Genomic DNA, 25,659 nt, shown 5'->3' with positions numbered 1-25,659 from the left:
TATTTGTGGTCTGTTTGAAACATTGCTTGGTTTAAGTAGGTGCTTGATATTTGTTGAATTAGGTCACTTCATCAGTCTTGCTGGGGGAAAACTGAGGGCCCAAACCAGGTCAAGGACGGTACAGGATTAAAATGGAATCTTAAAAAAAAAAAAATGGTTCTGAAGAACCTAGGGGCAGTACAGGAATAAAAATGCAGACGTAGAGAATGGACTTGAGGACACGGGGAGTGGGAAGGGTAAGCTGGAACAAAGAGAGTGGCATGGATATATATACACTACCAAACGTAAAATAGATAGGTAGTGGGAAGCAGCCGCATAGCAGAGGGAGATTAGCTGGGTGCTTTGTGACCACCTAGAGGCGTGGGATAGGGAGGGTGGGAGGGAGGGAGATGCAAGAGGGAGGAGATTGGGGATATATGTATATGTATAGCTGATTCACTTTGTTATACAGCAGAAACTAACACACCATTGTAAAGCAATTATACTCCAATAAAGATGTTAAAAAAAATAAAGAGGATGTGGTACATAAAAAAATAAAGTGTATGTGTGCCTGTGTGTGTTATTTATTTGAAAGGGAGTGAGAGAGAAAAAGATAGTGGATGGGATGAGATTTGGAAACCAATCCAGGGAGGTGTGAAGTAAATGAGCTACAGATAGGGGTACGTTGGGACATTTCATAACCTTGGGACTCGAAGGCTGTAGTGGTGTGGAAGGAGGGTCCAGAGGACAGGAGTGTAGGGTGAAGGAAGACCCACCATAGGCTTGAACCCAGAACTGTGGAGAGTGCCCATTTTGGGGGATGGGGCCAGGAGCAAAGGCTGCCAAGATGCAAGAGAACCAGTAGAGAATTGGGGTTAGGGGATGGATGGTCTTGAACTTGGGGTGGGGGTAGGGATGGTGGCCAGCAGTGTTAGGTGCTCTGGGAAGTCAACAGAGGCAGCGGACTGTGAAGATTCTAGAGGGGTGAAGGGGATTGGGAAGGTCAAGGCACAACAAAGGGCCGTAACAAGACATGGAACCTTTTCAGGAAGTTGTCGGATAGGGAAAGAGCAGCCTGTGCCTGGAGCTACTGGAGAGGGAGAGCTTTGAGGTGGACAATGACATTGATACAGGACCCCAGGGGAGCAGCAGCAAGGACTGTCCCAGGGGACAGTAATCTTGTGGGGGCTGGGGATTGACTTACTGAAAAGGGAGCCTGGTCCATGTGGAGAACTTGAAGTAGATTTTGGTCCCTGAGCTGACATTAAATATCTTTGTAACCATGGCAACCCACTTAGCTTGTTCCCTCCTCATCCCCACCCCCTGCATAATAGGAAAAAACCTGCACAGCCAGGCTCATATGTTGATTGTTTGAATCCACTGCAGTCATGAATATGGACCATATTTATGGTCCATGGACCATTAACTTGCTAAGGCTTATAATTTGTGCTTTAGAATTCTGTTGTTGTTTATTTTCTTTGAAAAGCACTTAACATCCAAGTGCTTCTTGAAGTGTTTCTTGTTTTTTTGAGTCCTGATCAGGGAGTAACACAGTTGTTTAAAAAAAACAAAAACCAACTTCAAGTCTGGGTATAGATTGTTCAGTGAAAAGCCTGGTGATGTTTTCAGAATCAAATCTATTTGTCTTAACAGTGAAAGGGTCAAAGTGGGTTTGTTACAAATACCATCCTCTATAAACATTTAACCTTTGGGACTCATGACATGTATTTTACATTTATTATTTTATGGCTAAATTTAATGCTTGTTTATAAGGAACTTATGTAGCTTTTATTCTTTAAGTAAATGAGATGCAACCCTTTTATTTTTCTTCTCCCTTCACCACAAAAGGAATTATTTCCTTCAGATGAACTTAAAATATCTCTCATGAATACTCCTATTTTTAACTGACTGTTTCTCTCTTTTGAATTTTTTTTCCTCAAGGTTCTGATGGATCCTCGTTAGAAAAAAAAGCCTCTTTATAATGGAAATTTTTAAACAAGTGCAGATAACAGAGAGTGATATAATGAAGCCTCAGGCAGCCATCTCTGGTTTCAGCATGATGGCCTTTTTTTTTTTTTTTTTTTTTTTTTTTTTGTCCCTGCCCCACACGTGACTAAGATGCTATGTGAGCACCACCCAGAGTGGGAGGGCAAGCTCATGCTGGACCTCCAGGTGTGGGTGTGGGAGTCATCAGTGTAGAGGTGACAGAAGTTCTGGGAGTGATTGGACCCCCCGAGGGAGGAAGGAGTGGGCACAGCCTGCAAATGACACTGAGAGACACAGATTGCTGTGGTCCCCGATATTTCCAAGGAGGTGATAATCTATGATATATGAAGGTGACATTCACAGAGACACTTAAAATTAGGTGATTTAAGAAAACAAATTTAGGGTTACCAGGGGGTAAGGGGGAGGAGGGATAAATTGGGAGATTGGGATTGACATATGCACACTACTATATATAAAATAGATAACAAATAAGGACCTACCATATAGCACAGGGAACTCTACTCAGTACTCTGTAATGGCCTATATGGGAAAAGAATCTAAAAAAAGAGCGGATATATGTATACGTATAATTGATTCTCTTTGCTGTACACCTGAAACGTAACACAACATTGTAAATCAACTATACTCCGATAAAAAATTTTAAAAGTAAATAAAATTAGGTGATTTAAACTGCTTGGTAAAAGAGGCCCAATTTCTAAGCTACTCAGCAGTGTGCTCATATATTGAGCAAACAACATGTTCTCTTTTATTTTGACAACATAAATTTTTCTTGGCAGGTGGCCAGAGAAAGCGATGTTACTATTTCATCCCTTCTTTAAATATGTAGACATAAGTCTTGGTTGAACAGCTTCCCCTTTAATAGAACATTTGGACAAAAAGCCAAAAGGTCACTGTTTTGAGGATGTATATTTTAAATCCATGTGATTAATTTTGATATTAAAAAAAATCTAAGAATAGTCCTCAAGCACCCATCGGTAACTTGGTGAAATTTAACAACATTTGAGAAAGGGAGAAGGGGCAGGAAAGGAATCTGGGAGATGGAGGCTGGGAGAGAGGGGAGCCACTCTGCTTGTTTGGTACCCTGTCCTGAAGTTGCCACCCCAGGGTCACTTGTCACTAGAGAGGTTGTCTTCTGGGAGGAGGATGGCCTCTGACTCTGAAGAAGAGGTGGTCTCCCAGGGGCACGTATTTTCATTGGATACTCTGTGTGTGAAGAGCAGAGCCTGGCGCTCAGCAGTTGGGGTGCTTTCACCTCACAGTTACAGCCTGTGGGCTGGGGAGCCTCTTGGTCCTGCCTCCCTCCAGGGTGAGGAGAGTGGATCTTAGCTCACCTGGAACTGTTCAGGCTGGGAAGCATTGCTGGGGGTAGGGAGGTTCTGGGTAACTAGCTCTTGGCAGTCCTTTTGAGGGGCTTCAGTTTGGGGAGTCCCAGCTGCTAGGAGGAGAGGATTAGATACAGTGCACTAGGGGAACCAAGGGTGTCCTTATGGAGAAGGCAGTGGGATTTGAACCTGTACCTTAAAGCGTGGGGGCAGGATTGAGAAGCAAGAGAATGGATGTCTCAGGCTGGGAGAGCCAGCATGAGCGATGGTGTGAGTGAGGACAGCAGTTGTTCTTAAGGGCTGTTGGGTCCCAGGAGGGGGTTTTGAGGGTGGCATACTTGGATCTAGGATGGGGTCTTTGTGAGAGCACTTAATGAGGACAGGGTGCCAAGTGCTCCTCCATCCCGGCTGTGCCATCCATGCAGCCCTCTGCCTGTCTTCAAGTTTGGCAGCAGCTGAGATGGACTTGCAGGCCGGGAGCTGCCCATTTGGGTTCCCAGTTCCTGCCCCCTCCCTCCACTCTCCATCTTGGGAACCTCAGACAAGTTTCTGGAAGCAGTTCACTTATCTGTAAAATGAGGATACCTCAGTAACCACTGTGTATGCCCTTGGACCTTTGGCACAATTCCTGGCACATGGACAAATGTTACCGAGTTCAAGCTTGGACAGCTCACTGCATTACAGGCCAGTAAATCGAGAGATGAATTGTTGGCAAGGAGTAGGGGCTATATTCGGAAAGCCAGCAGACTGAGAAGATGGTGGACTGGAGTCCAAAAGAACCATCTTACCTGGGTTAGGATTCAGGCTGCTTTTATGCTAGAAGGGGAGGGGATGTGGCTGGTTGTTGCAGACTTCTTGGTGTCAGAATCCTTTGTTCTTGCAGCTGTCCATGTAGGTGTCTAAAGGTCATGATGCTCCTGTAAACCTCCGACAAGACAAACGTTATTCTCTCTTCTGCAGCTTTTTATATGAATGGGAAAGTGTTGTACCTTTAAAGGTCAGAGCCTTGAGAATGGACTGTCCTGTATATTGGAGGCTTATAGGCAACGTTCTTAACTTGTAGCAAAAGCAATAGAACGCAAAGTTTAAAGTAAAAGAAACAGATTCAATATGGAGTCATGTTTCTTCTTCCCTATTACAAAAGCCGCTGGTGAGTGGGTAGAGGCTGGTGTGCAGTTGTTAATTTTTCTTGTTGTAAGGAGTGTCCTTGGTACCTCCACCCCATTTCTTCATTTCATTTCTTTTTTCCTCCTCTCTCAAGATGTCACACCTGTTGATTCCTTTTATTTTAATACAGCATTATTTACATTTCTGCACATGCCAATTCTGTACAACTCTGTGATTTTCATGCATGTTTTTGAAAGAGTGAGTCAGGCAGTTATCTCAGAGCTGCTTCTCTAAGAGACTCCAAATGGCTAAGCAGGGAGTCCTGGAGCCCGAGGCATGGCACTTTATGCTCCTTGGTGTCCCCTTGTGTCCCCTTGGTTGTACCCTTTGTTGTACCCAAGGGCAAATGCTCTTTAAGGAAATTTGTCACTGGAAACCTTCATCCAAACAGCCAAGAAATTGAGACTTCCCAAGGCAATTTATTAAATTATTTAAGAAAAACACAGTGAATGTCACGGGTATTAATGCAATCCTAGCTTGTAGCATGTTCAAACAATGTTTATTTGGGGAGATATATTTTTATTTTGGAAATAAATGTAAACAAACGTAAACTTTTATCTTGCAAGAGTTGATGGAGGTGCTCTCAAACCCTACATTTCATGGGGACAAGGATTACCAAATTTAATAGAATTGGGAAGGGCATTGGTGATTTGAAAGAGTTTGTAGAGTACCTTTCGGAAGTGACATAGGTGAATCTCTGTCGGGGAAAATGGCAGATTGAATTTGGCTGCCCAAGTGCTTAACATTAAAGTGATTGTTTTAAAATCTAAAAAATTTTACTTCTCTTTATGGTCATTTATTATAGCCCATGGAATTAAGTGGTGAGGAGTGATGTGATTCTGAAAGTCAATCCTAAAACTTTGAGGAGAGTCAACTTTTGATTTTGTTAAATTAGTCTTTTTCTTAAATAGATTTATTTATTTATTTTTGGCTGCATTGGGTCTTCATTGCTGCTCACGGACTTTCTCTAGTTGCGGTGAGTGGGGGCTAGTCTTTGTTGCCGTGCGCGGGCTTCTCATTGCAGTGGCTTCTCTTGTTGCGCCGTGTGGGCTTCAGTGGTTGCAGCACACGGGCTCGGTAGTTGTGGCTCGCGGGCTCTAGAGCACAGGTTCAGTAGTTGTGGTGCACGGGCTTCGTTTCTCCACGGCACGTGGGATCTTCCCAGATCAGGGCTTGAACCCATGTCCCCTGCATTGGCAGGTGGATTCTTAACCACTGTGCCACCAGGGAAGTCCCGTTAAATTAGTCTTTAATTGAGTATTTCATGCATTTACTGTGTAAAATGACAATAATCTCTTTTCCAGTACCTATGTGAAAATATTCTTTCTTAATTGGTTTCACCAGCTTTTCTCTATGTGTGACTGTAGGCAGAAGTAGCCCACATAGCAAGCCCCAAGTTACCTCCTCCCCGCCCCATCTCTGTCCACCAAGATTGCCAAGCCATGGCTGATGGCCTGCTTGTTTCCAGAAGCACTTATACAAGGTCAGTTTGATAACTTAGTTTATGTAATATAGTTTATATTATATAATGATAACTTAGTTTCTAGTCCAGTACTGTAATTTATGCTTGAGCAGTTTTATTAATTTTTAATTGCCTTCTTCCTCCACTCCTCCCATCCCTTGGGCCTTAGTTTGTTTACAGATTTGTTTAATCATATGAGACTGTTTCCTGGGATTTTTTTAGGTGATGTCCTGCATTGAGATGACACCCAGTGATGCTGTCCTGATGGTTGAGGGTGAGGCATGGAGGGGAAAGGACAGGAATTGGAAAAGGCTTATGACAGTTGTGAAGAGGAGTGTCCTGGCCTGACACATAGACAGCCAGGGGCCAGGGAGGGTCTCTGGGGGGCCTGGAAATGCAGGGCCTGTGTGTGTAATTATTCAACAATGATTTGTGTGGAGCAAAAGATGAAGAAGGTCAAGGAATAGAAATTTTTCCTTTATTTAATCCTCGTTCCTTTACTGCCCCTCCCCATTTATGTCCTTCTTGTCCTCAAATGTATTGACTGTCAATATGTTGTCAGAGTGGCAGACGCTAGAGAGACTGAAATGAAATGGCCCAGCCCCTGGTCTTGATGGCCACGTGCCCTGTGGGTTGTGTAAGACTTGTTACCGAAGAGGTGTGGCAAGTCAGATAAATGTGTGTGAAGTGTTAAAGACAGCAAAAAGGAAGTAATAAAACCACTGTCTGGGGGCGGGGCGGGTTCACGGTGGTGCTGCTGCAGTCCGCCTTGCTGGCCTTGTATTTTATGTTGATGGCTCACAAGAAGCTATGAGAATGCGACTTTGTCCGTGATGATGATTCTCACTGTGTGACTCCTACCTGTGCTGACCCTGGGCAAGCCTCTGTGCCTCTCTGCATCTTGGTTTCTTCTTCCATACAGGAGGTGGTTGGAGTAGCTGAGCTATAAGGCCCTGGAAAAGAAATTCTTGTAGCTTCTTTTTGGTAATGAACTCGGGATATGGTCTGTGTGGAATGCATGTGCATGTTCTGGAGAAAACAAGTAAAAGGGTGAGAGGGTACAGTTTGTGGCCAACACTTGCTCTTCCATCACCTTTTCTGACACGGCCAGTGTCCCTTCCTCTCAGAGCCTGGAGAGCTGGGCTGCAGGCCCACTCGGATCTAACCTCTAGCAGGTGGGAGGATCGTCCTGGGATCCCTTCAGCCTCAGGCTGTGGTGCCCCCGGGAAGGGAGGGGGAGAGGAGAGGCGGGGCTTTTTCTGTGTAAAAGCTCTTGCCAAAAGGGTTTGCCCAACAGGTTTGTTAGATTGGGCTGGTTGAAACTGCTGCCGATCTCTCATTCCTCAGTGTGGATTAACACCTACCACAGACCTGCAGGGACTCCGCCCAAAGCAGAGACGGGGACCGCCTTACCAGACCAGGACCTCTGGGTACCTTAAGACTACCGACTGGTTCCCTTCTGGAGATTCTGTCTACATTATTCCTTTCTCATGTTGCTTAAAAACAAAACGCAACTACCTGGCTTTCTTTGAAACGGCCTACATCTTCTGGGTATCCACAGATGCAATGATTTCACTTCCTAAGTAATTGTTTTTAAAGTGCAACTTTATTTGAGGATTCTTGAAATCTTCTTTGAGCAACGAGGTTGTGTGGTAGAAAGAGTTTAGACTTGGGGGCAGGGTCCAGGGTCCAAGTTCTGGCTCCACCCAGATTAGCTTTGTGACCTCAGAGTAACTGCTTCACATATTTGAGTTTGTAAAGATTAAATGAGGACTTCCCTGGTGGCGCAGTGGTTAAGAATCCGCCTGCCAATGCAGGGGACACGGGTTCGAGCCCTGGTTTGGGAAGATCCCACATGCTGCGGAGCTACTGAGCCTGTGTGCCACAACTACTGAAGCCTGCGTGCCTAGAGCCTGTGCCTTGCAACAGAAACCACTGCATTGAGAAGCCCGTGCACTGCAACAAAGAGTAGCCCCCCCTCACCACAACTAGAGAAAGCCCGTGCACAGCAACGAAGACCCAATGCGGCCAGAAATAAATTAAAAAAAAAAAAAAAGATTAAATGAGGTGAGAATATCCCGGTGTGGAAAATGGGCAAAGGGCATGAGGAGTGGGAAGTCAGGAAGGAAGCACATGAATGACGATGGGTCAGTTAAAACAAGCAGAAGTCCTTTTTTTGTGAAGATTAAAAAGAAGGACAGTGTCCACAGTCAACATGGAGAGTGCTGTGCTCTTGGGTGTGTACAGTGAAAGGATAAATCAATCTGGCTTTTGTTTTTGGTGGGGGATGGTTTTTGGTGGGGGATGGGTGGGACGGGGAATAATTTGATTATATTCTAAATGACTTTAAAAATGTATGTTCTCTTTGTAATTTTTCCAAAGGAAATAATAAGACAATGGACAAAGATGCACATATGAGGTTGTTCATCAGTTTTTCTTTTTCGATTATAGGGAAAATCAGAAACAACTTGTGTTTGGTTTTTTTTTTTTTTTTTTTTTTACTATTAGGCTGTGCTGGGTCTTAGTTGAGGCACGTGGGCTCTTAGTTGCAGCACACGAACTCTTAGTTGTGGCATGCAAACTCTTAGTTGTGACACGCGGAATCTAGTTCCCCAACCAGGGATCAACCCAGGCCTGCTGCATTGGGAGTGTGGGGTCTTACCCACTGGACCACCAGGGAAGTCCCCGACTCGTGGGTTAGTGATTAGTAAGCCAGGCCAAATGCCTGTACTCTGTCAGAGGTGCATTAGAGATCTGATGATAGAAGATGGACGCCTCAGATCATGCTGTCTTCCGCTTGTGAACCTAATCTGCTTTATAGAAGTTAAATCTCTGAACACAGTATACAACTGTATTTGTAATCAACATGGACATCCAATTTGGAAGTTCTTCATTTTTCCCTATTTCATATTCTTGTGTGATTTAGTCAGTCTTCTGTTTGTTTGTTTTTAATATAGGGGCTGTGAAAGAAAACACATTCCTACAATCCCTCTGGCAGCAGCATTTGTTAACTGTTAGTTGTAGGCATGGTACACTCCCATCCCGTGGAGAGCCCTTGGGCTCAACAGCGCTTATCTATTCTCTCTAGTGGTCTCAGCACCCATCTGCTACAAACTGGTTGTGTTGGTCTCTGCATGCAGACACCCTCTACCCACCCAGCCCCCCACCTCTTGCCTGCCTTGCTTCTCCTCACATATCTGAAATCTACCCTATTTCAAGCCCCACTCAGGTCCCTGCCTTGTCCTCTGCTGTTGACAAATGGACTGTCTCGTATTTATTGCTTGTCTATCAATTCACTGTACAGGACCCATGTTTTATACACTTTTCCCCTAACTCCAGACTTGAGTAACGGTGTTCATGGTTGGAATATGACTTCAGGTTGGTGATATAGAGATCTCTAACTTGTATCAGTTTTTAACTATTGCTTGTCAGCTCCAAATTCACCCTTTGTTGCCTGATCTGTGAAAATGGATCAGAGCCTTCAAATATTTTTCCTTTGCCTTCTCTAAGTTGAGGGCTCTGAAGAGGATGTTGCAGGAGAAAGAGCTTTTCCTTCCTGGTTCCCAGAGTCTAGAACCAGGCTTCCTGTAGAGCCTGCTGTTTTTCCTGTGGGTCTGCAGGCCACAGCTCTCTAGCATGTGGCTGCTGTGCCCTCTGTCTGGCTCTGGCAGCCGTGGTAGAAGGGGGAGCCTGTGCCCAGCCCAGGTCACTGCTTCTCTTCAGCCCCCACACGTATACACACTGGGAGCCCTGTGATCCTGGCCATCTAGTGAGCTGGCCACCTGATCTTTGTCCTGAGCAGTGGCCCTGAGCTGTTCCTGTCCGAGCCATGCATTGACGTGCTAAGCTCGTGCAGAGGGAGGCCTCTCCAGTTCCTGTTCCAGCGGCAGCTGGACTCCCTGTGTGTGCATGACTCCTTCCGCACCCTCGTTCTCTCTGCACACCGTCCCAGCAGTCTGCAAGGTTTGTTTCCTGAAACCCTCCTGATGGGGACTCTTGTGTGTTCCAGGCTTTGTGCCTGCATCCCAGAGGGTTGTTCCTGCTCTCCTGGTGACTGGACCATCTCTGGCCTGGGCACCCAGGAACTGCCACCTATACCTACTTCAACAAGCTCTGAACTTTTCTTCCACGCTTGTCCTTTCTTGGGTACTTTTTGTCTGGTGCAGGGCATTAGAGTTCTATTCCATCTTTATAGTTACTCAATTATTATATTTTTAAACTTCCCCTGCTTGAATTACTGTGTGGTTTCTGCCTCCTGATTGGACCCAGACTGAAATACATTCCATGTAACCCAACTAAGCAAACGGAAGGATGAATCAAAGAGAAATCTTCTAGGGATTTCTCTGAGGGCTTGTTGAGAGCCTGCCAGACTATACTGGTTTGTACATAGGTCCTGGAGCTTGGAGGGGAAACACTTACCAAACCATAGCCATGTACAGGCTCTTAACAAGGGCTTCCAAAGCACATGAAGCTCCCCAAGAAGTGACTGCCTGCATTGCAGCATTTCTTTTCTAAAGTGGTTTCCCACCTAGGTAAATAGATGCCTCCAAGCTTCCAGTCTGTACCGGGGCCTGCCTCCCTTTACGCACGTTCACCCTGTCCCTCTGCTATCATGGCCTTGGTGGGGGTAACACTTGCTGGAGGTTCTCCCCTCACCAGGAGGGAATGTGGAGGCTCCTCTCTGTGGGGATGGGATGAAGGAGAGTTGGCTTGGGTGTGCTGCCAGAGGAGGGATGGAGCCCTCACCTAGAAGCACTGCTGAATCCATGCTCCTGCATTCCCACACTGGAGGGCCTGGGCTGCCTGTGGGAAATGAGGGGCTGGACTGGGCTTTTCACCATAGTTTACCTCTTCAAATCCTGCCGGCACCCGCCCAGGTGAGACAGATTTCTATAAATACATATGTGTCGTTGACTAGCACACATATAAGTGATTTTTCCTGTGTCATCTCTTTGGAGAAAGGGCATGTATATGTAATCTAATTTCTACTGAACATCTGTATTCAGTGAACTTGACCAGATGACCCAAATACCTTTCTATTCAGCAAATGCTGAATGACTCTCAGATGCCATGTGCTGGGGTAATGGTGGTGCAGGGTGAAGACCTTGATCACAGAGGATGCCCTAACTCCTGGGAGGTGGGCTCTTCAGGAGTGACACTTGACCTAATTTAGGAGTAGAAGCTCTTCAGGAAGGCATGGCAGACAGAGGGCACTCCTCAGGTGGCAGAGTGAAGCTGGGATTTTTCTGGAAGAGAAATGTGTTTGCTCTGGTGGAGGTTCAAGTGTATATGGTATGGAGATGGAGGATGTTGGCAGGAGGTGGTGTGAAAGGAAGCACAAATCATCATAAAGGGACCAGAAGGGCATGTGAGTGAGAAGATTGGAGGAATGAGGCTGGTATTTAGGCTGGGGCCTATCCTTGGGCAGGAGAACTCACAGAAGAGGGGAAGAGGCCATGAGGCCCTAAGCTCCAAGAATGGAGCAGAGAGGAGTTTTAGAAGACAACACAGTTACAGTGGGCTATGAGGGAGCGGTGCCATGTTGGTGGTGGTGACCAAACCAGGGAACAGCGTGAGAAGGGAATGTATGTACAGTGGCTGAAGACTGAGTAGCTGGGGAACAGGGCATATTTGGGAGCTGTGGGAAGTAAGGCATTGGGCTCCTGCAGTAGCCAGTGGCAGAGCCTGAATGGGATAGAGGACAGGTGAGGAGGAGGTGCAAGTGATGTTACAGAGATGGGAACACAGATGTGCTGGATGTGTAAAGCAGGGGGAAGAAGCAATTCAAGGTCCTGCTGGGGAGTGCACATGGGAAGTTGATCCATTGCAGATGGGGGACCCAGGAAGAGAAACTCCACACGGCATTTACTATCTGGAGTTAGCTGGGTCAACTTGTGATACTTCTTCTGGAGGTAATGTTTAAGACAATGGATAGATGGGTTTCTAGAGAGAGAATATTTGTAAAAGAGGCAATGAATGATAAAACTTGAGAAGTATGCTTAGTGTTTGGAGGAGGAATCAGAACCTGTGAAGGAAAACTATTGAAAGCCCAGTGCACAGTAGACAGCACCTGGTGTGGTAGGTTATATCATCCCCATTTTACAAATGAGGGAACTGGGGCTCAGAGAAGTCAAGCAACTTGCATAAGGTCACACAGCTAGTAGTAGGTAGCATAACCAGAATTTAATTCTGGGCTCTCTGACTCCAGGTACCAGACTAACTATGGATCTGGAACATTTCCATCCTCAAAACATCTACGAGCCTTGTTTTATAATGACATAATCTTATACACTGAAGATCTGAAATTCTTACCAGTTTTACTAAAGGCAGGGGCAGGATGGCCTCTGGGAGGGTTAATTCCCTGTCATTGTTTACTAAATTTTCCTTTCTCCTTTTCTGAAAATTCTATGCATGTTTATTTAAAGGATGAACTTAGTGATTGATTTTATTTTAAATGATAAATACCATTTGAGAAAATCAGCCACATTGGGTTTTGGGGGAACTATAATCAATGGGGACCAAAACACGTCCTATAGACACTTTGATGTATAATGTCACCTGTGGGGGAATGTAGGTAAATAGATTCATCATATGTACTTTTCCCTTTAAATTTTGAACATGAAGGGTACTGCTAATGACTATGAAACAAATTCCTTGAATTTAGCTGATAGTTGTTCTAGGACTTACAGACCAGAAAGCAGTCAGACGCATGTTCTCGCTTCATGCCAGCTTCTAGGTGAGCTTGTGGGGGGAATCCTGGGGTTCCCCGGCACCAGCCCAGGCAAGAACCGAGGCCAGGCTTCTTGCTCCCATTAAGGAACGAGCTCTAGGTATGGCCCAGCTCTTCTGGTCCCACTGAGCTGCTGCACTCACAACCTTATCACCACCCCACTGTCTGCCCTGAGCGCTGGGAGGTGGCCCCACTTAGCTGCAAGCTCTCCCTGTCTCTTTATCTGAGCAGAATCTGGAAAAGTCTGGCAAGGACCAGGCAACAGATGTTAAAAGCCTGGGAAGTAAGGATTTAGCCACTCTCACCAGGCTTCTGGAGGGAGGATGGGGGAGGTTGGGCAGGCAGAATGACGTACACGTCCCCTGCTCCCGTGGTATGGCAGTGGGCTTGGGCTCTTTGTCTCCTGGAGGATTTGTGGGTCCCGTTTGCGCAGGAGAGTGAGCAGGAAGCAGGACACCCCTAGACACGGAGGCCGCCTGCTCAGACTCCCGTGACCGAATCAGGAACTTGGATTTCTCGCCTCCAAGCCTCAGCGTGACTAGATGGGGTGGCTGGTCATTTCATTTCCTGATTACAGGAAGGTGCTGCCTTTCTTTTATCTTTCACTTTGGTACTGGGGGTGCGGGCAGCAAAGGCAGTCCTGGGCACAGGTTTTGGACTGGGTCCGGGTGTGGTTGCTGTTCTGTCCCTGACCAGCTACTCGTGGCTGTCTGCCTAGCATGCCGGAGTCCCTTGGGGTAGAGGAGTCAGGCTCTGACTCAGAGCTTTGTGAGAATGGGTCTTTGTGGCTGTCAGTGGCCGCATTCAAATGCCTTCTGGCCAGCTCTTCGCTTTCAGAACTGGAGGGAACCTTTTAGGACCATCCTCTTTAGTGGTTCCCAGTCTAGTGTCCAGGAATGAAACATTGGGATTGTTTAGATTGCGTATTGGGAAACGAAATGACTACAGAAGAGCCATATAAAAACAGTTTTTAAAATAATCTTTTAAGAAGATTAACCATTGAAAATCAGACCATCATCCTTTTAGTTCCTTACGTCCTAAGCCTGTGCTGCAGTGTTCACTTGTATCATGGTTTAAAACTCAGATGCTGGAGTTTTAGGAGGAGCCGCTTAGGTTTGAATCCTGGCTCTGCCATCTGCCAGCTGTGTGACCTTGGACAAGTTAAATCTCCTCTCTGAGTATCTGCCTCATAGCATCACTGGTGCCTGGCACATAGCCAGTGGTACCTAAGTATTTATTAAAATAAAGCCTAAGTGTTCATATTTTACTATTATTTTGAGGAGTCCTCTTGATAGATGGCTTCAGGCAGAGAGCACGGGCCCACGGAAAGGTGTGCAGTGATCTAGGGATGGATGTTGTGACAGAGCCTGTGCTGAACACCGCAGGGTCCAGTACAGGGCTGGAGTGTCTGGGACTGGGGGGCCATGGCCCAGACTAGTGATGTGGGTTCTAGAAATGGGGACCTGGCATTAGGATTTGTGTGTGACGTGCCCCAGCCCCCGTCCCAGGCAGTCTAGATGTGAGTGGTAGAGGCTGCTGAAGGGGGAAGATGGTGTGGCAGCACTAAAGAATATGAAAATAACCTATAATCCTACCACCCTGATTAACCCGGTTTTGTTTTTGTGTGGTATCTTATCTGGATTTTCACATAGTTTAAGCATGGCATCTGTACTATTTTATAATCCATTTTCAGCTAACACAAGTTTTTTTGTGTGTGTCTCTACCTTTCTAAATATTTTAATTGCAAAATAAAGAAGGAAGTTGTTGTTAAACAAAATTAACTGAAGTGTTTTAGAAATTTTAAGACTGTTCAGTCTCTGTTGGGGAGAGTCTACTTCCAAGTACAAAGTGAAAGCTAAGGTTGTTCTTTGTCTGCATATGGGATTTTCTATTTCTGTTACAATAAAAATTCTGTGTTTCACAGTGAGGGTTGTATAACATCTTCTCTAGCTTCAGGGTAGGTTTTCTTACTCAAAATTCTTTTTGAGCAATGTAACTTCCTGCTCAAAAAAGGACACGGAATTGGTTTTATGTCTGTAATGGGAATATTTAGTCAAATATTCAGAGAGCTTTTTCCCACAGATATTTTTATGGAGGTCACTGCTTTATCCTCCTTTCCATGAACTTTGGTTTATTTTAAGAGTCTAGTTCTCATGCGAGGGACTGTGCCTCGGTCACAAATGAAAGTTGACATTTATACTCGATGGAAATGTATAATTGAGAATCTGGGTGGTTTTCCCACCCTTCTTTCTCAGGTTGGTTTGGAAGAAATGCCCTTTAGAAATAGTGGTAAGAGTTTAGCCCAAGCTGCACGTTTGGGAATTTAGAAAAGGAAGGCTGGCCCGTTGTCAGAAGTGGGGCTGGGAGCTTCTAGGCTCCAATTTCCCTTTCTTTGGAAAGTCTTTGTAACAACCAAATGTACCATGACCCAGTGCTTTGGGTCTTTTCAGCCTTGAGCCAGCCCTTGAGACTTCACTGTTGACCTGGACCAGGTTAAAAGAATGTGGCCACGGCTTGTAGAAAAAGGAGGAGATCCCAAAAGCCCTGGATTAGGAGCCAGAAGACTCTGTCATCTTGCCCTTACCTCTTAACTCTGTGGTGACATTTAGGCAGCCCAGTTATAACCCTCTTGGAGCCTTTCTTTTTCTCCCTGGTAAAGTGGTATCCTCTCAGCTTCCCTGAGGGGGCACAAATGAGAAATGGACAGGAAATGTTCTGGAATCCTTGAATCAAGGACTTGAATCCTTGAAACAAGGTGAGGATGGTGTCCCTTTGAGAGCCACAAAGCCCTATCTTGGCCGAGAATATGGGAGGTCCTGGCTGGGTCTTGATGGCAGAAATAAAAGCCTGAATTGCCGTGATAAAGCTGGAAACCTTGGCCAGGGTCAGCAAGCTTAATGCACTCTTCAAAATATTCCTGAAAGAAGGATTGTTGCTTTTCGTGATACGAAACGTCACACCATCATTTCAGATGGTTCTGTCTGGATTGCAGGTATCCATAGGTCTGGATGCATAACTGGCTCATTTATCTGGAATTATATTATTCACCCTGAATCTTTTCCTAGGAAAATTAACTTACAGTTTCACGACCCGTTATGTAAAAGTACTGTGCCTCTCTTTTTTTCTCCCTTAAGCTGTCCTGTTTTACTGTAGAAATTTCAGGAATAGTCTACTGATCCATACTCCTTTTCTGAGTTGAAAATTTCTGCCAAGTAGTTAGCTGTTCATAGCGTGTGCTGTTTTTCCTTCCAGATCTTCTTGCTCATTGTAGTCTTTCTCTGTTCACCCTCATACTTTTCCTTGTCCTCTTTTCAGCCTATTCACATGAAGGGCAAGACCAGTGATACTGGGTCAAGTGCTACTTCAGCTTTAGGAAAGTTATCCTAATTTAGAGAGAATGGTTTGTTTTTGGAAAGTGTTTTGTCTCGAATCTGGAGGCCAAAAAAAAACCAACTTAAAACTATCCATGATTTATTTGCTAATAAGATGACTAATTCTTTAATTGTATCAGATACCCACACAAATACATTCCAAGTGTCCACTTGAGCTCTCCTGTCCAGGCAAGTCAGACCCATAACAAAGAGGTTTAGGGTGCCGAAGATGTACGGGCCTTCAGTTTGCATAAAAGGTGTGCTCAGAGGCTCACTTGAAAGGAGCTGACCTAAGGAGGGCATGGACCATAGACTTATGGATTATTCAGGTTGTGTGTGACTTGGGGCCCTTTAAACCTATAATTAAGGAGTAGGGAATATCTTGTGGGTTTTTTTTTTTTTTTTACCGCCTTCTTTGGAGGAAGTTTAAGAAGGCCCTTTCTTGGTACCTCAGTAGTGGAATTCTTGAGGGTTGGAGGGTGGGTAGTGGTTGAGAAGTGAGGGGAGAATGGAGTGGTGATGGGAGGCTGCTTACCTGGGTGAGCTGAGAGCACCCACATAACTTTATCATCTGCCATGTTCTCTAGCTGTGTAGAGGCTTTGGGGAGTGGAAGGTATGGTGTAGGGACTGGTTTTATAAAAACATCTTTTACTTATATGTCCTTAACCGAAACTATTTAGCAGTGATAAATACAAGCAACTAGATTTGGATCTACTGGACAGATTTTAAGAGACGCAAAACAGTTTGTGAATTCCCATTGATCTAATCTGGGCTGTTCAACATAGTGATAACTTCACAGCATTCTCAGCGTGACAAATACTTCTGCCTTGAGACTATTTGTTAGAACCCAGTGAATTTTTAAATCTTATAGTAACAAATAAATAAATAAACACTACCCTTGATTAAAATACATAATCAATAAGTTACAAGGATGTAATGGACAGCACAGGGAATATAGTCAATATTTTATCATAACTTTGTATGGAGTATAATCTATATAAGTAGCAAATCACAATATTGTATACCTGAAACTAATATAATGTTGTAAGTCAACTATGCTTCAATTTTAAAAAAACAAGCAGGACTTCCCTGGTGGCGCAGTGGTTGGGAGTCCGCCTGCCAATGCGGGGGACACGGGTTCAAGCCCTGATCTGGGAGGATCCCACATGCTGCAGAGCAGCTAAGCCCGTGTGCCACAACTACTGAGCCTGCTCTCTAGAGCCTGCGAGCCACAACTGCTGAGCCCATGTGCCGCAACTACTGAGGCCCACGTGCCTAGAGCCCGTGCTGCGCGGCAGGAGAAGCCACTGCAATGAGAAGCCTGCGCACCACAACAAAGAGTGGCCCCTGCTCACTGCAACTAGAGAAAGCCCACGCGCAGCAACGCAACGAAGACCCAATGCAGCCAAAAATAAATAAATTTAAAAAAAAAATCCTATGCTTCTCCAGTGATACCAAACTGTTTCCTTCACACCATCCTTTTTGAACTTTCACATTTTGTATTGAAATTTTAGAAGAATCAATGTTTATTAACTGCAGCCCTCCCCCCCAATAAAGAAACCCATTTTGTTCTAGAGGTCAGAGAAGAGTGGCTACCATTTGACATGGTGGTCTTAGAACCCCCATCACCTTGGCTAGGATTCCAGCTCTGCCCTTATCACAGTTACTTCTTTTTTTTTATTTTATTTTATTTTATTTATTTATTTTTTTAACATCTTTATTGGGGTATAATTGCTTTACAATGGTGTGTTAGTTTCTGCTTTATAACAAAGTGAATCAGTTATACATATACATATGTTCCCATATCTCTTCCCTCTTGCGTCTCCCTCCCTCCCACCCTCCACAGTTACTTCTTTAAATCTGTTTCCTCAGGTATAAAATGGGAATAAAAGTAACAATACCTTCTTCAGAGGCTCCCTGTATCAAGATAATGCACCCTGCCTGAGAAGCAATACTTCTTTGGGATTCTTTTCTGAGGATGAATTCTCAGCTGTAGAATTAACCTGATAAGAAAATTCTTTTTTTTTTTTTTAATTTGTTTTTGGCTGCATTGGGTCTTCGTTGCTATGCACGGGTTTTTCTCTAGTTGTGGTGAGCGGGGGCTACTCTTCTTTGCAGTGCGGTGGCTTCTCTTGCTGTGGAGCACGGGCTCTAGGCGCCTGGGCTTCAGTAGTTGCAGCACGTGGGCTCAGTAGTCACGGCATGTGGGCCCTAGAGCTCGCGGGCTTCAGTAGTTGTGGCACGTGGGCTCAGTAGTTGTGGTGCCCAGGCATAGTTGCTCTGTGGCATGTGGGATCTTCCCGGACCAGGGCTCAAACCTGTGTCCCCTGCATTGGCAGGCGGATTCTTAACAACTGTGCCACCAGGGAGGTCCCAGCCTGATAAGAAAATTCTTTACCGAGTATTGCCATTCCACTTTTTGGGGTTGTCTTTTAATGTCAAGCTTATCTAACTGGTTGTTCTTGGGCCATCTGTCTCACTAGTGTTAGAACTCTGCAGTTACAACCCCAGCAGACCATCTCATTACTCTTTCTTTGTTCTGTTGCCTACAGCCTGAAATCTATTCTTGGCCTTTGATATTTCACTAAAATGTCATTTTCATTTCTCTTTTCCTTCTTGCTATAAACAGCAGGGATCTTAAGAATACAGTTTGACTTTTGACAAATGTATACACCCATGAAACCTCATCCAGATCAAGACATACACAGTATATTTCTATACCCAGGAAGGCCCCTCCTGACTCTCTCCATTCAAAACCCCTACCCCTATCACTTTCAGATTTCTAGGGCCTAGATTAATTTTGCCTTCTTGAACCTAACATAAATGGAGTTTGAGGTCTCTCTCTCCCTCACTACACTGTTGTTGCTTGTAGCAGTAGTTTTCCTCTTTATTGTTAAGGGTTGTTCCAGTGTATGAATATAGCACAGTTTCATAATCCAAACTTCTGTTGATGACATTTTGGTTGGTCACAGTTGTGGGCGATTTGGATGAAGCTGGTATGAAGCTGGTTTCATCTCTCTGAACATTCAGTGTGGTTAGTGTCTCCTCCACCTCCTAACCCTGCAGCCCTGGGCAAGTGTCTTAATCTTTCTGCCTTGGTTTCCTCATCTGTAAAATGGAAGGTCAGGAAACAATTCAAGGTTGTGGCCACCATTTAAAAAAAAATAGAGTAAAATAGGGGATCAAAGTAAATGACATGGAACTGCACATGTCGCAGCTCACATAAATACAGTTATGTGTGTGTGTGCAGGTATGTCCATAATAACAAATATAAACTGTATTTGTTATTATGAATTGTGAGCACATCCGTTTGCAGCACACTGATTTGTATATGTCCTTGTGTAAGCAAGGAAGTTGAAGCACCTGTGAATTATCTAGTTAATGCATATCTTTGCCCTCCGGTGTCCAAAACAGCCACAGCGTTAAGGGTCATTTATACACAGCTAGCTATAGGCCAGCCACTGTTTTAAAAGCTTACATATAAAGGCATATAGCTCTCAAAATCGTCCTATGAAATGGGTTATTTATCCCCATTTTACAGATGGAGAAGCTGAGACATTGGTTATACAACTTGCCCAAGGTCACAGAGCTTGAGTCTAGGATGATAGGGCCATGATTTGAACCCAGGCAGTGCAAGTCTAGAATCTGTGCTCTAAACTGCTATTCCGGTGGCATGCAAGTGGCATGTGAGCAAATGCAATTAATAATAATCTAATCAATACAATGCTCCTCTCTTTTATTTCAGATATGAGAAATGAGTGTTGGACGTCGAAGAATAAAGTTGTTGGGAATCCTGATGATGGTAAATGTCTTCATTTATTTGATTGTGGAAGTCTCCAAAAGCAGTAGCCAAGAAAAAAATGGAAAAGGGGAAGTAATAATACCCAAAGACAAGTTCTGGAAGATATCTGACCCTCCCAAGGCATATTGGAACAGGGAACAAGAAAAGCTGAACAGGAAGTACAATCCCATTTTGAACATGTTAGCCAACCAGACAGGGGAAGCATACGGATTTTCCAACATAAGCCATCTGAATTATTGTGAACCTGACCTGAGGGTCACGTCAGTAGTTTCAGGTTTCGACAGTTTGCCAGACAGATTTAAAGACTTTCTGTTGTATTTGAGATGTCGAAATTATTCACTGCTTATAGATCAACCTGATAAGTGTGCAAAGAAGCCCTTCTTATTGCTGGCGATTAAGTCCCTTACTTCACATTTCGACAGAAGGCAAGCAATTCGGGAATCTTGGGGCAAAGAAACCAATATGGGGAACCAAACAGTGGTGCGAGTCTTCTTACTGGGCCAGACCTCCCCAGAGGACAACCATCCTGACCTTTCAGATATGCTGAAATTTGAGAGTGAGAAACACCAAGACATTCTTATGTGGAACTACAGAGACACCTTCTTCAACTTATCTCTGAAAGAAGTACTCTTTCTCAGGTGGGTGAGCACTTCCTGCCCAAATGCTGAGTTCGTGTTCAAGGGTGATGATGATGTTTTTGTGAACACCCATCACATCCTGAATTACTTGAATAGCTTATCCAAGAACAAAGCCAAAGATTTGTTTATAGGTGATGTGATTCACAATGCTGGACCTCATCGGGATAAGAAACTCAAGTACTACATCCCGGAAGTTGTTTACACTGGCGTCTACCCACCTTATGCAGGGGGAGGTGGATTCCTGTACTCCGGCCACCTGGCCCTGAGGCTATACAATGTAACTGACCAGGTCCTTCTTTACCCCATCGATGACGTTTATACTGGAATGTGCCTTCAGAAACTTGGCCTCGTTCCAGAGAAACACAAAGGCTTCAGGACATTTGATATAGAAGAGAAAAACAGGAATAACATTTGTTCCTATGTAGGTTTGATGTTGGTACATAGTAGAAAACCTCAAGAGATGATTGATATTTGGTCTCGATTGCAAAATGCTCATTTAAGTTGCTAAATTATGTACAAAACTAAATTTTGCATAGAAAGATGTATCTCGAATAGTTCCCATGTTGTGTTCTCTCACATTAGAGGTAATTTCTATGTAAAACCATCAAAACTGCCTTTATGAGTAGTATCCATATGAGGGCCTCTAAACCTTTCAGTGTAGTACTTTCTGAAGAGGGAAAGCAGAAGATCCTAATTTTTATGTAGGATATGACAGGACGAATGGTTCTGACCCTTCCTGCTGGCTAGTGGTCATTATTTTCTAACTTGTCCCCCTTGTCATCTGAAATCATGTTTCTGGAATCTGATCGTGTTAAGTTATTTTTGTTTTGTCCTCATATGATGGTAATCCTATTTCCCATTATAATGAGTGAATTATCTGCAATTTAGGTATTCATAAACCTACTGGCTACAAAGACACTGTTATATATGACTCAATGCTTTTTGTGAAATGGAATTACATTTATTTTCATGAAATTTGGATGAATTTTTTAAATAGTCTGGAAAAGTTAACTTCTGTTGAAATTTCCTGCTGCCCCAACATTTCCTTGGGTTAATCTAATCAGTTTTGCAAAATGGGAATCACCGTGTGACATTCATCCAGTTTATCTTGTTATGGTCTTTTGGTCATAATAAGGAGGAAGCTTAACTATCTTGTATTTCATTTGCTGGGTGGTATCGTGATAGTTCTCTCTTTTTTAGTATTTGAAAATAATGAGTATGATTCCATAATCTTCAAACTGAAGATTGAATTGACCCTGGTAACCATATTGTGTTTATGATTTTTCATTGTGGACCAGGAAAGCGTATGTAACTTTTGAACTTTAAGTGAAAAGGTTGAAGTTGCAGACCTTTTTTATCAGTGGTTTGTCAGTTTAAAACTGCAGAATTCTGTTCTTGCCACATGATTACGTGTTGCTTATACAAAATTATTATCCTGAGTAGTGACTGCTTTCCTGTTTCAGTGTAGAAGTGCCTGTGTTTTTATTTATTGTTCAGATCAAATACCAAAACATTTTCTTAAATATATTTTGTGTAATATTTTATTTGTATACAGTGTTGTTGATTAATTATTTAACTAGAGCATGGTATTTTAAGTAGTAAGTATAACATATGTTAAATAAAGTTAATTGTTATTTTTGAATTAAAAAATTTTGGGGGGGGATATGAACTAGAATTCTGCCAAACTGTTGCTTATATATACTGTCTTGTAACATGCTTTCTTGAGACATTTTTGTGTTATAGATATGAAGATTCTTACCAGATGTGATACTGGGGACTGTAAGAAGATGGAAATAAAGTCACCATATTTTTAATTGTCACGTGTAATGTGTAACCTATAATCTCTGTTTCCAGCATTTAATTACATTTTCCCCAAAGAGGCCATTTTTTTCCCCCAGAAACTATTACGGTAATATTGAACTATACCTTTTCATCTGTCTTTGTATTTAAAATTCTTAAAAGTGCTTTCCCATGTAGAGTCTTTAGGGAGGAGTATGAATACTTATTTACGCTTCCACTTTCAGTGAGTATAAAGGATTTAACTCTTTATACTCACTGAAAATGGAGTGAGTGGAATGGAGCAGCGTCTTAAAGATTCTATCGTCCTAAGCCATGTCCATTTTGGGGTTTGTATCCACGGTGATGAAACATGGAGCAGCTTTGACCACTCAAGTTTCTTTCCTAGACTTTTGTTGAGAAGAAACTGCTAAAGCTCAATTAAAAACAAGTAGGCATTGGATGAAACTCCAAAAACAGAAGGATTAGTGTTGTGAGAACATGTAGCACACTGTCCTCTCCTAGTGGGAATGTTGAAGCCATACATGTGAGCGAGTATGAGGGCACAGATACTTGATATGGGTTTGAAGATTTGTAAGCTTGGTCCTTCTAAAGGGTTCATGTACCTACATCTGATCTCTCTGCTCCAGTGGTTGTGAGTAGAGGGTGGTGGCCACATCACCACATCAGGTTTAGAGACGAGTAATGAAGCTCTCAGAGCATCATAGGCATTTGGTTCACAAATTGCTTGTGTCCATGTAACTTGACCATGTGTTCTTAAGTAATAGATTTCTCCTCTGAGGAAGATTTAATTTTTTTCTTTTAGGGAGTCTCCTTCACTGAGATTTCAAGTCTACAGAGAAAGAAGAGACGTAGCAGGTTTTGAAACATGTTTGGAGGACCACTGAGGGCCTTTGGTGAGCCTCTTCTTGACATGTGCCATTATTCGAACATCAGTCCTTGGTGCTGACAATGTCTGGTGGGTGAGATGCTCTCTGGCTCTTCTTTATTTGACAGAAGCTCTCATGCAGTTGTCACCTGAGCCCACAACACTGGTCATCGACCTCACGGGATGACCCTTTTCAGCAAAGGGATACTAGATGTTACAGCTTTCCACATGTTTGGGCTCAGTGTTGATACTGACTGATCCCGTGCAAGGGCTTTTGGTGCCCATGAGCTGGATTCTCACCTGAGCTTCCATCTCTTGGATGTAAGCATCACAGCCTAATTCATTCTTGGAGAACTGTTCAATAACTGAGGCCTCAGTGGAAACTGCTTTTTGGACCTTTTTTCATGGTTACTCCCAAGTCATGTTGTTTTTGAGTTTGAGGGTTTTTGAGTTTGAGGGTCAAAAAGGCTAAATGAGCATTGCCAGAGTTTGGACTTTTCATAAACCCAACCACACCTTAAGAGGAAAAGGATGAAAGAGACCAGAATGGCTCATTTCCATCCCTGACCCTGCTTTCCTTTCTTGAGTTGGTTGAGAGAGAATGGAAAAGAAGGGCAGGAAGTTTGAGTCTCACTTGAAGTTGAATCCAGAATTAAAGGCCCCCAAAGGGTGACCACCTACTACTTTTCTACTCCTGATTGGTATGGTCTGGAAGTCTGATGTTCTGGGTTATCTTGTTTCCCTTAGATGCAGGAAGGGAGAAAGCATTTATGAAGGTAAAGGATGGCTTATTTTCACTTCCAGGAAAGCTGAAATGAAAGAAGCCTTTACTTGGGCCAAAAGTTAACTTTTCTGTGATTTGCCTTAAGAAAAATGTCAGATGAAGTAAAAATTCTTGTTTAGAACAGGAAAGTAAATACTTCATGTGCTGGGCTGTCTAGATTATAGGACAAATTCATTTTTCCTTTATGTTAATTCTATATTAGTTTTATTTTTTAAATGCTAGGGTCATCTGCCAAGTAATTTTGAAACTGAGCTTTACCTAATTAGGGTTAACAATCTGAAAAATTAAAATATTTATCATGATTTATTTAGGTTTCAATACACTTGAAAGTTTTTTTGCCCTTAGTATCTTTTTTTTTTTTATAAATGTATTTATTTATTTATTTTTGGCTGCGTTGGGTCTTCATTGCTGTGCGTGGGCTTCTCTGGTTGCGGCGAGTGGGGGCTACTCTTCACTGCGGTGCACGGGCTTCTTATTGCAGTGGCTTCTCTTGTTGTGGAGCACAAGCTCTAGGCGCACGGGCTTCAGTAGTTGTAGCTCGCAGGCTCCGTAGTTGTGGCTCGCAGGATCTAGAGTGCAGGCTCAGTAGTTGTGGTGCACGGACTTAGTTGCTCCATGGCATGTTGGATCTTCCCGGACCAGGGCTCGAACCCGTGTCCACTGCATTGGCAGGTGGATTCTTAACCACTGTGCCACCAGGGAAGCCCGCCCTTAATATCTTGAAAGGTAGAGGCCAAGAATGAGGCACTTTTATCTTTAAGGAGGCCCTAAAATCTTGTTTGTTCACATCACATGTGAAATTCCATATTTATTAATTGTAAGATTCAGTACTTTTTATATACCACTAAAAAGCCCAATATGATTTGTATCAATTGTACAATATGCCTCAATTGCGGGGGTGTTAAAAAATGAAATATTACGTCTTAGAATAATTGAAGTACTGCATTAGTGTGTGTGTGTGTGTGTGTGTGTGTGTGTGTGTGTGTGTGTGTGTGTGTGTATGCCCTTAAATTGAAAGATGAAGCCTCATTTAGGTTTATTTGAAAGATGGAGCCCTGTTTGGGTTTATTTCCTGCTTCTCTCACTTTAATCTGTGTTTAGGAATTTTCACCCAAGCAACCATAGTAGTGGCTTCTGAGCTTTGGCAGTTGTTTTCTTCCTGTCTGTTGTGCATTGTGAAAGGGAATGTATTGATTGCGCTGAAGCAGCAGAAGTAGAGTTTTTAATTTGATTGTAATCCAAGGGCTTATTTCGAAGTCAGGGGCCAGGCGGTTGAACAATGGTGCTTGCAGCTTCCCGACAGCTGCCCTGTATCAGGGAAATGCTCTTTCATCCTACGCAAGCAGTAAGCCGGCCACATGAAGAACTTGCATCCTCAGTGTCAGCATGGGCTCACTCATTGCTCTGGAATCCTACCATCCTGTATACAGCCCATCGCTAGCCTGTCTTCAACTAACACTCTCTTCTAGCTCATCATCCAAGCCCTTCCCCAAATTGGCTTTCCTAACCATTCTATTGAAAGGCCATCAGTAACTCTGATCTTGGTACCAACTTCAACCACCTCTTCTTTTAAAATAATTATATCAAAATAAAAAGATATTATCCTACCCTTGGTTGGGGTTCTTCCAGAAACAGATCTTAAAGAGGAGGATTCTAGGTCAAGTTAGTGTTTTGGGAAATGCAGGTGCATGGTCCATGGTGAAGTGGTGTTGGGAAGGCAGACAGCCAATA

The 25,659-nt window shown here is 43.6% G+C and overlaps 1 protein-coding gene across 1 annotated transcript in view; it reads left to right on the top strand.

The window, feature by feature from the left end:
• B3GNT2 (UDP-GlcNAc:betaGal beta-1,3-N-acetylglucosaminyltransferase 2) overlaps positions 1–22,293 on the top strand; it is a 30,792-nt gene extending 8,499 nt beyond the window's left edge. The window contains exon 2 of the mRNA XM_004280645.4: positions 19,785–22,293. Coding sequence (XP_004280693.1) covers positions 19,794–20,987 — 1,194 coding nt within the window. The 5' untranslated portion in view covers positions 19,785–19,793 and the 3' untranslated portion in view covers positions 20,988–22,293. The remainder of the gene's footprint in view (positions 1–19,784) is intronic.
• The last annotated feature ends 3,366 nt before the right edge of the window (positions 22,294–25,659 follow it).

The sequence above is a fragment of the Orcinus orca genome, chromosome 13 (assembly GCF_937001465.1).
Source record: "Orcinus orca chromosome 13, mOrcOrc1.1, whole genome shotgun sequence".
Classification (NCBI taxonomy): domain Eukaryota; kingdom Metazoa; phylum Chordata; class Mammalia; order Artiodactyla; family Delphinidae; genus Orcinus; species Orcinus orca.
This window is presented reverse-complemented; position numbering and strand designations above follow the sequence as displayed.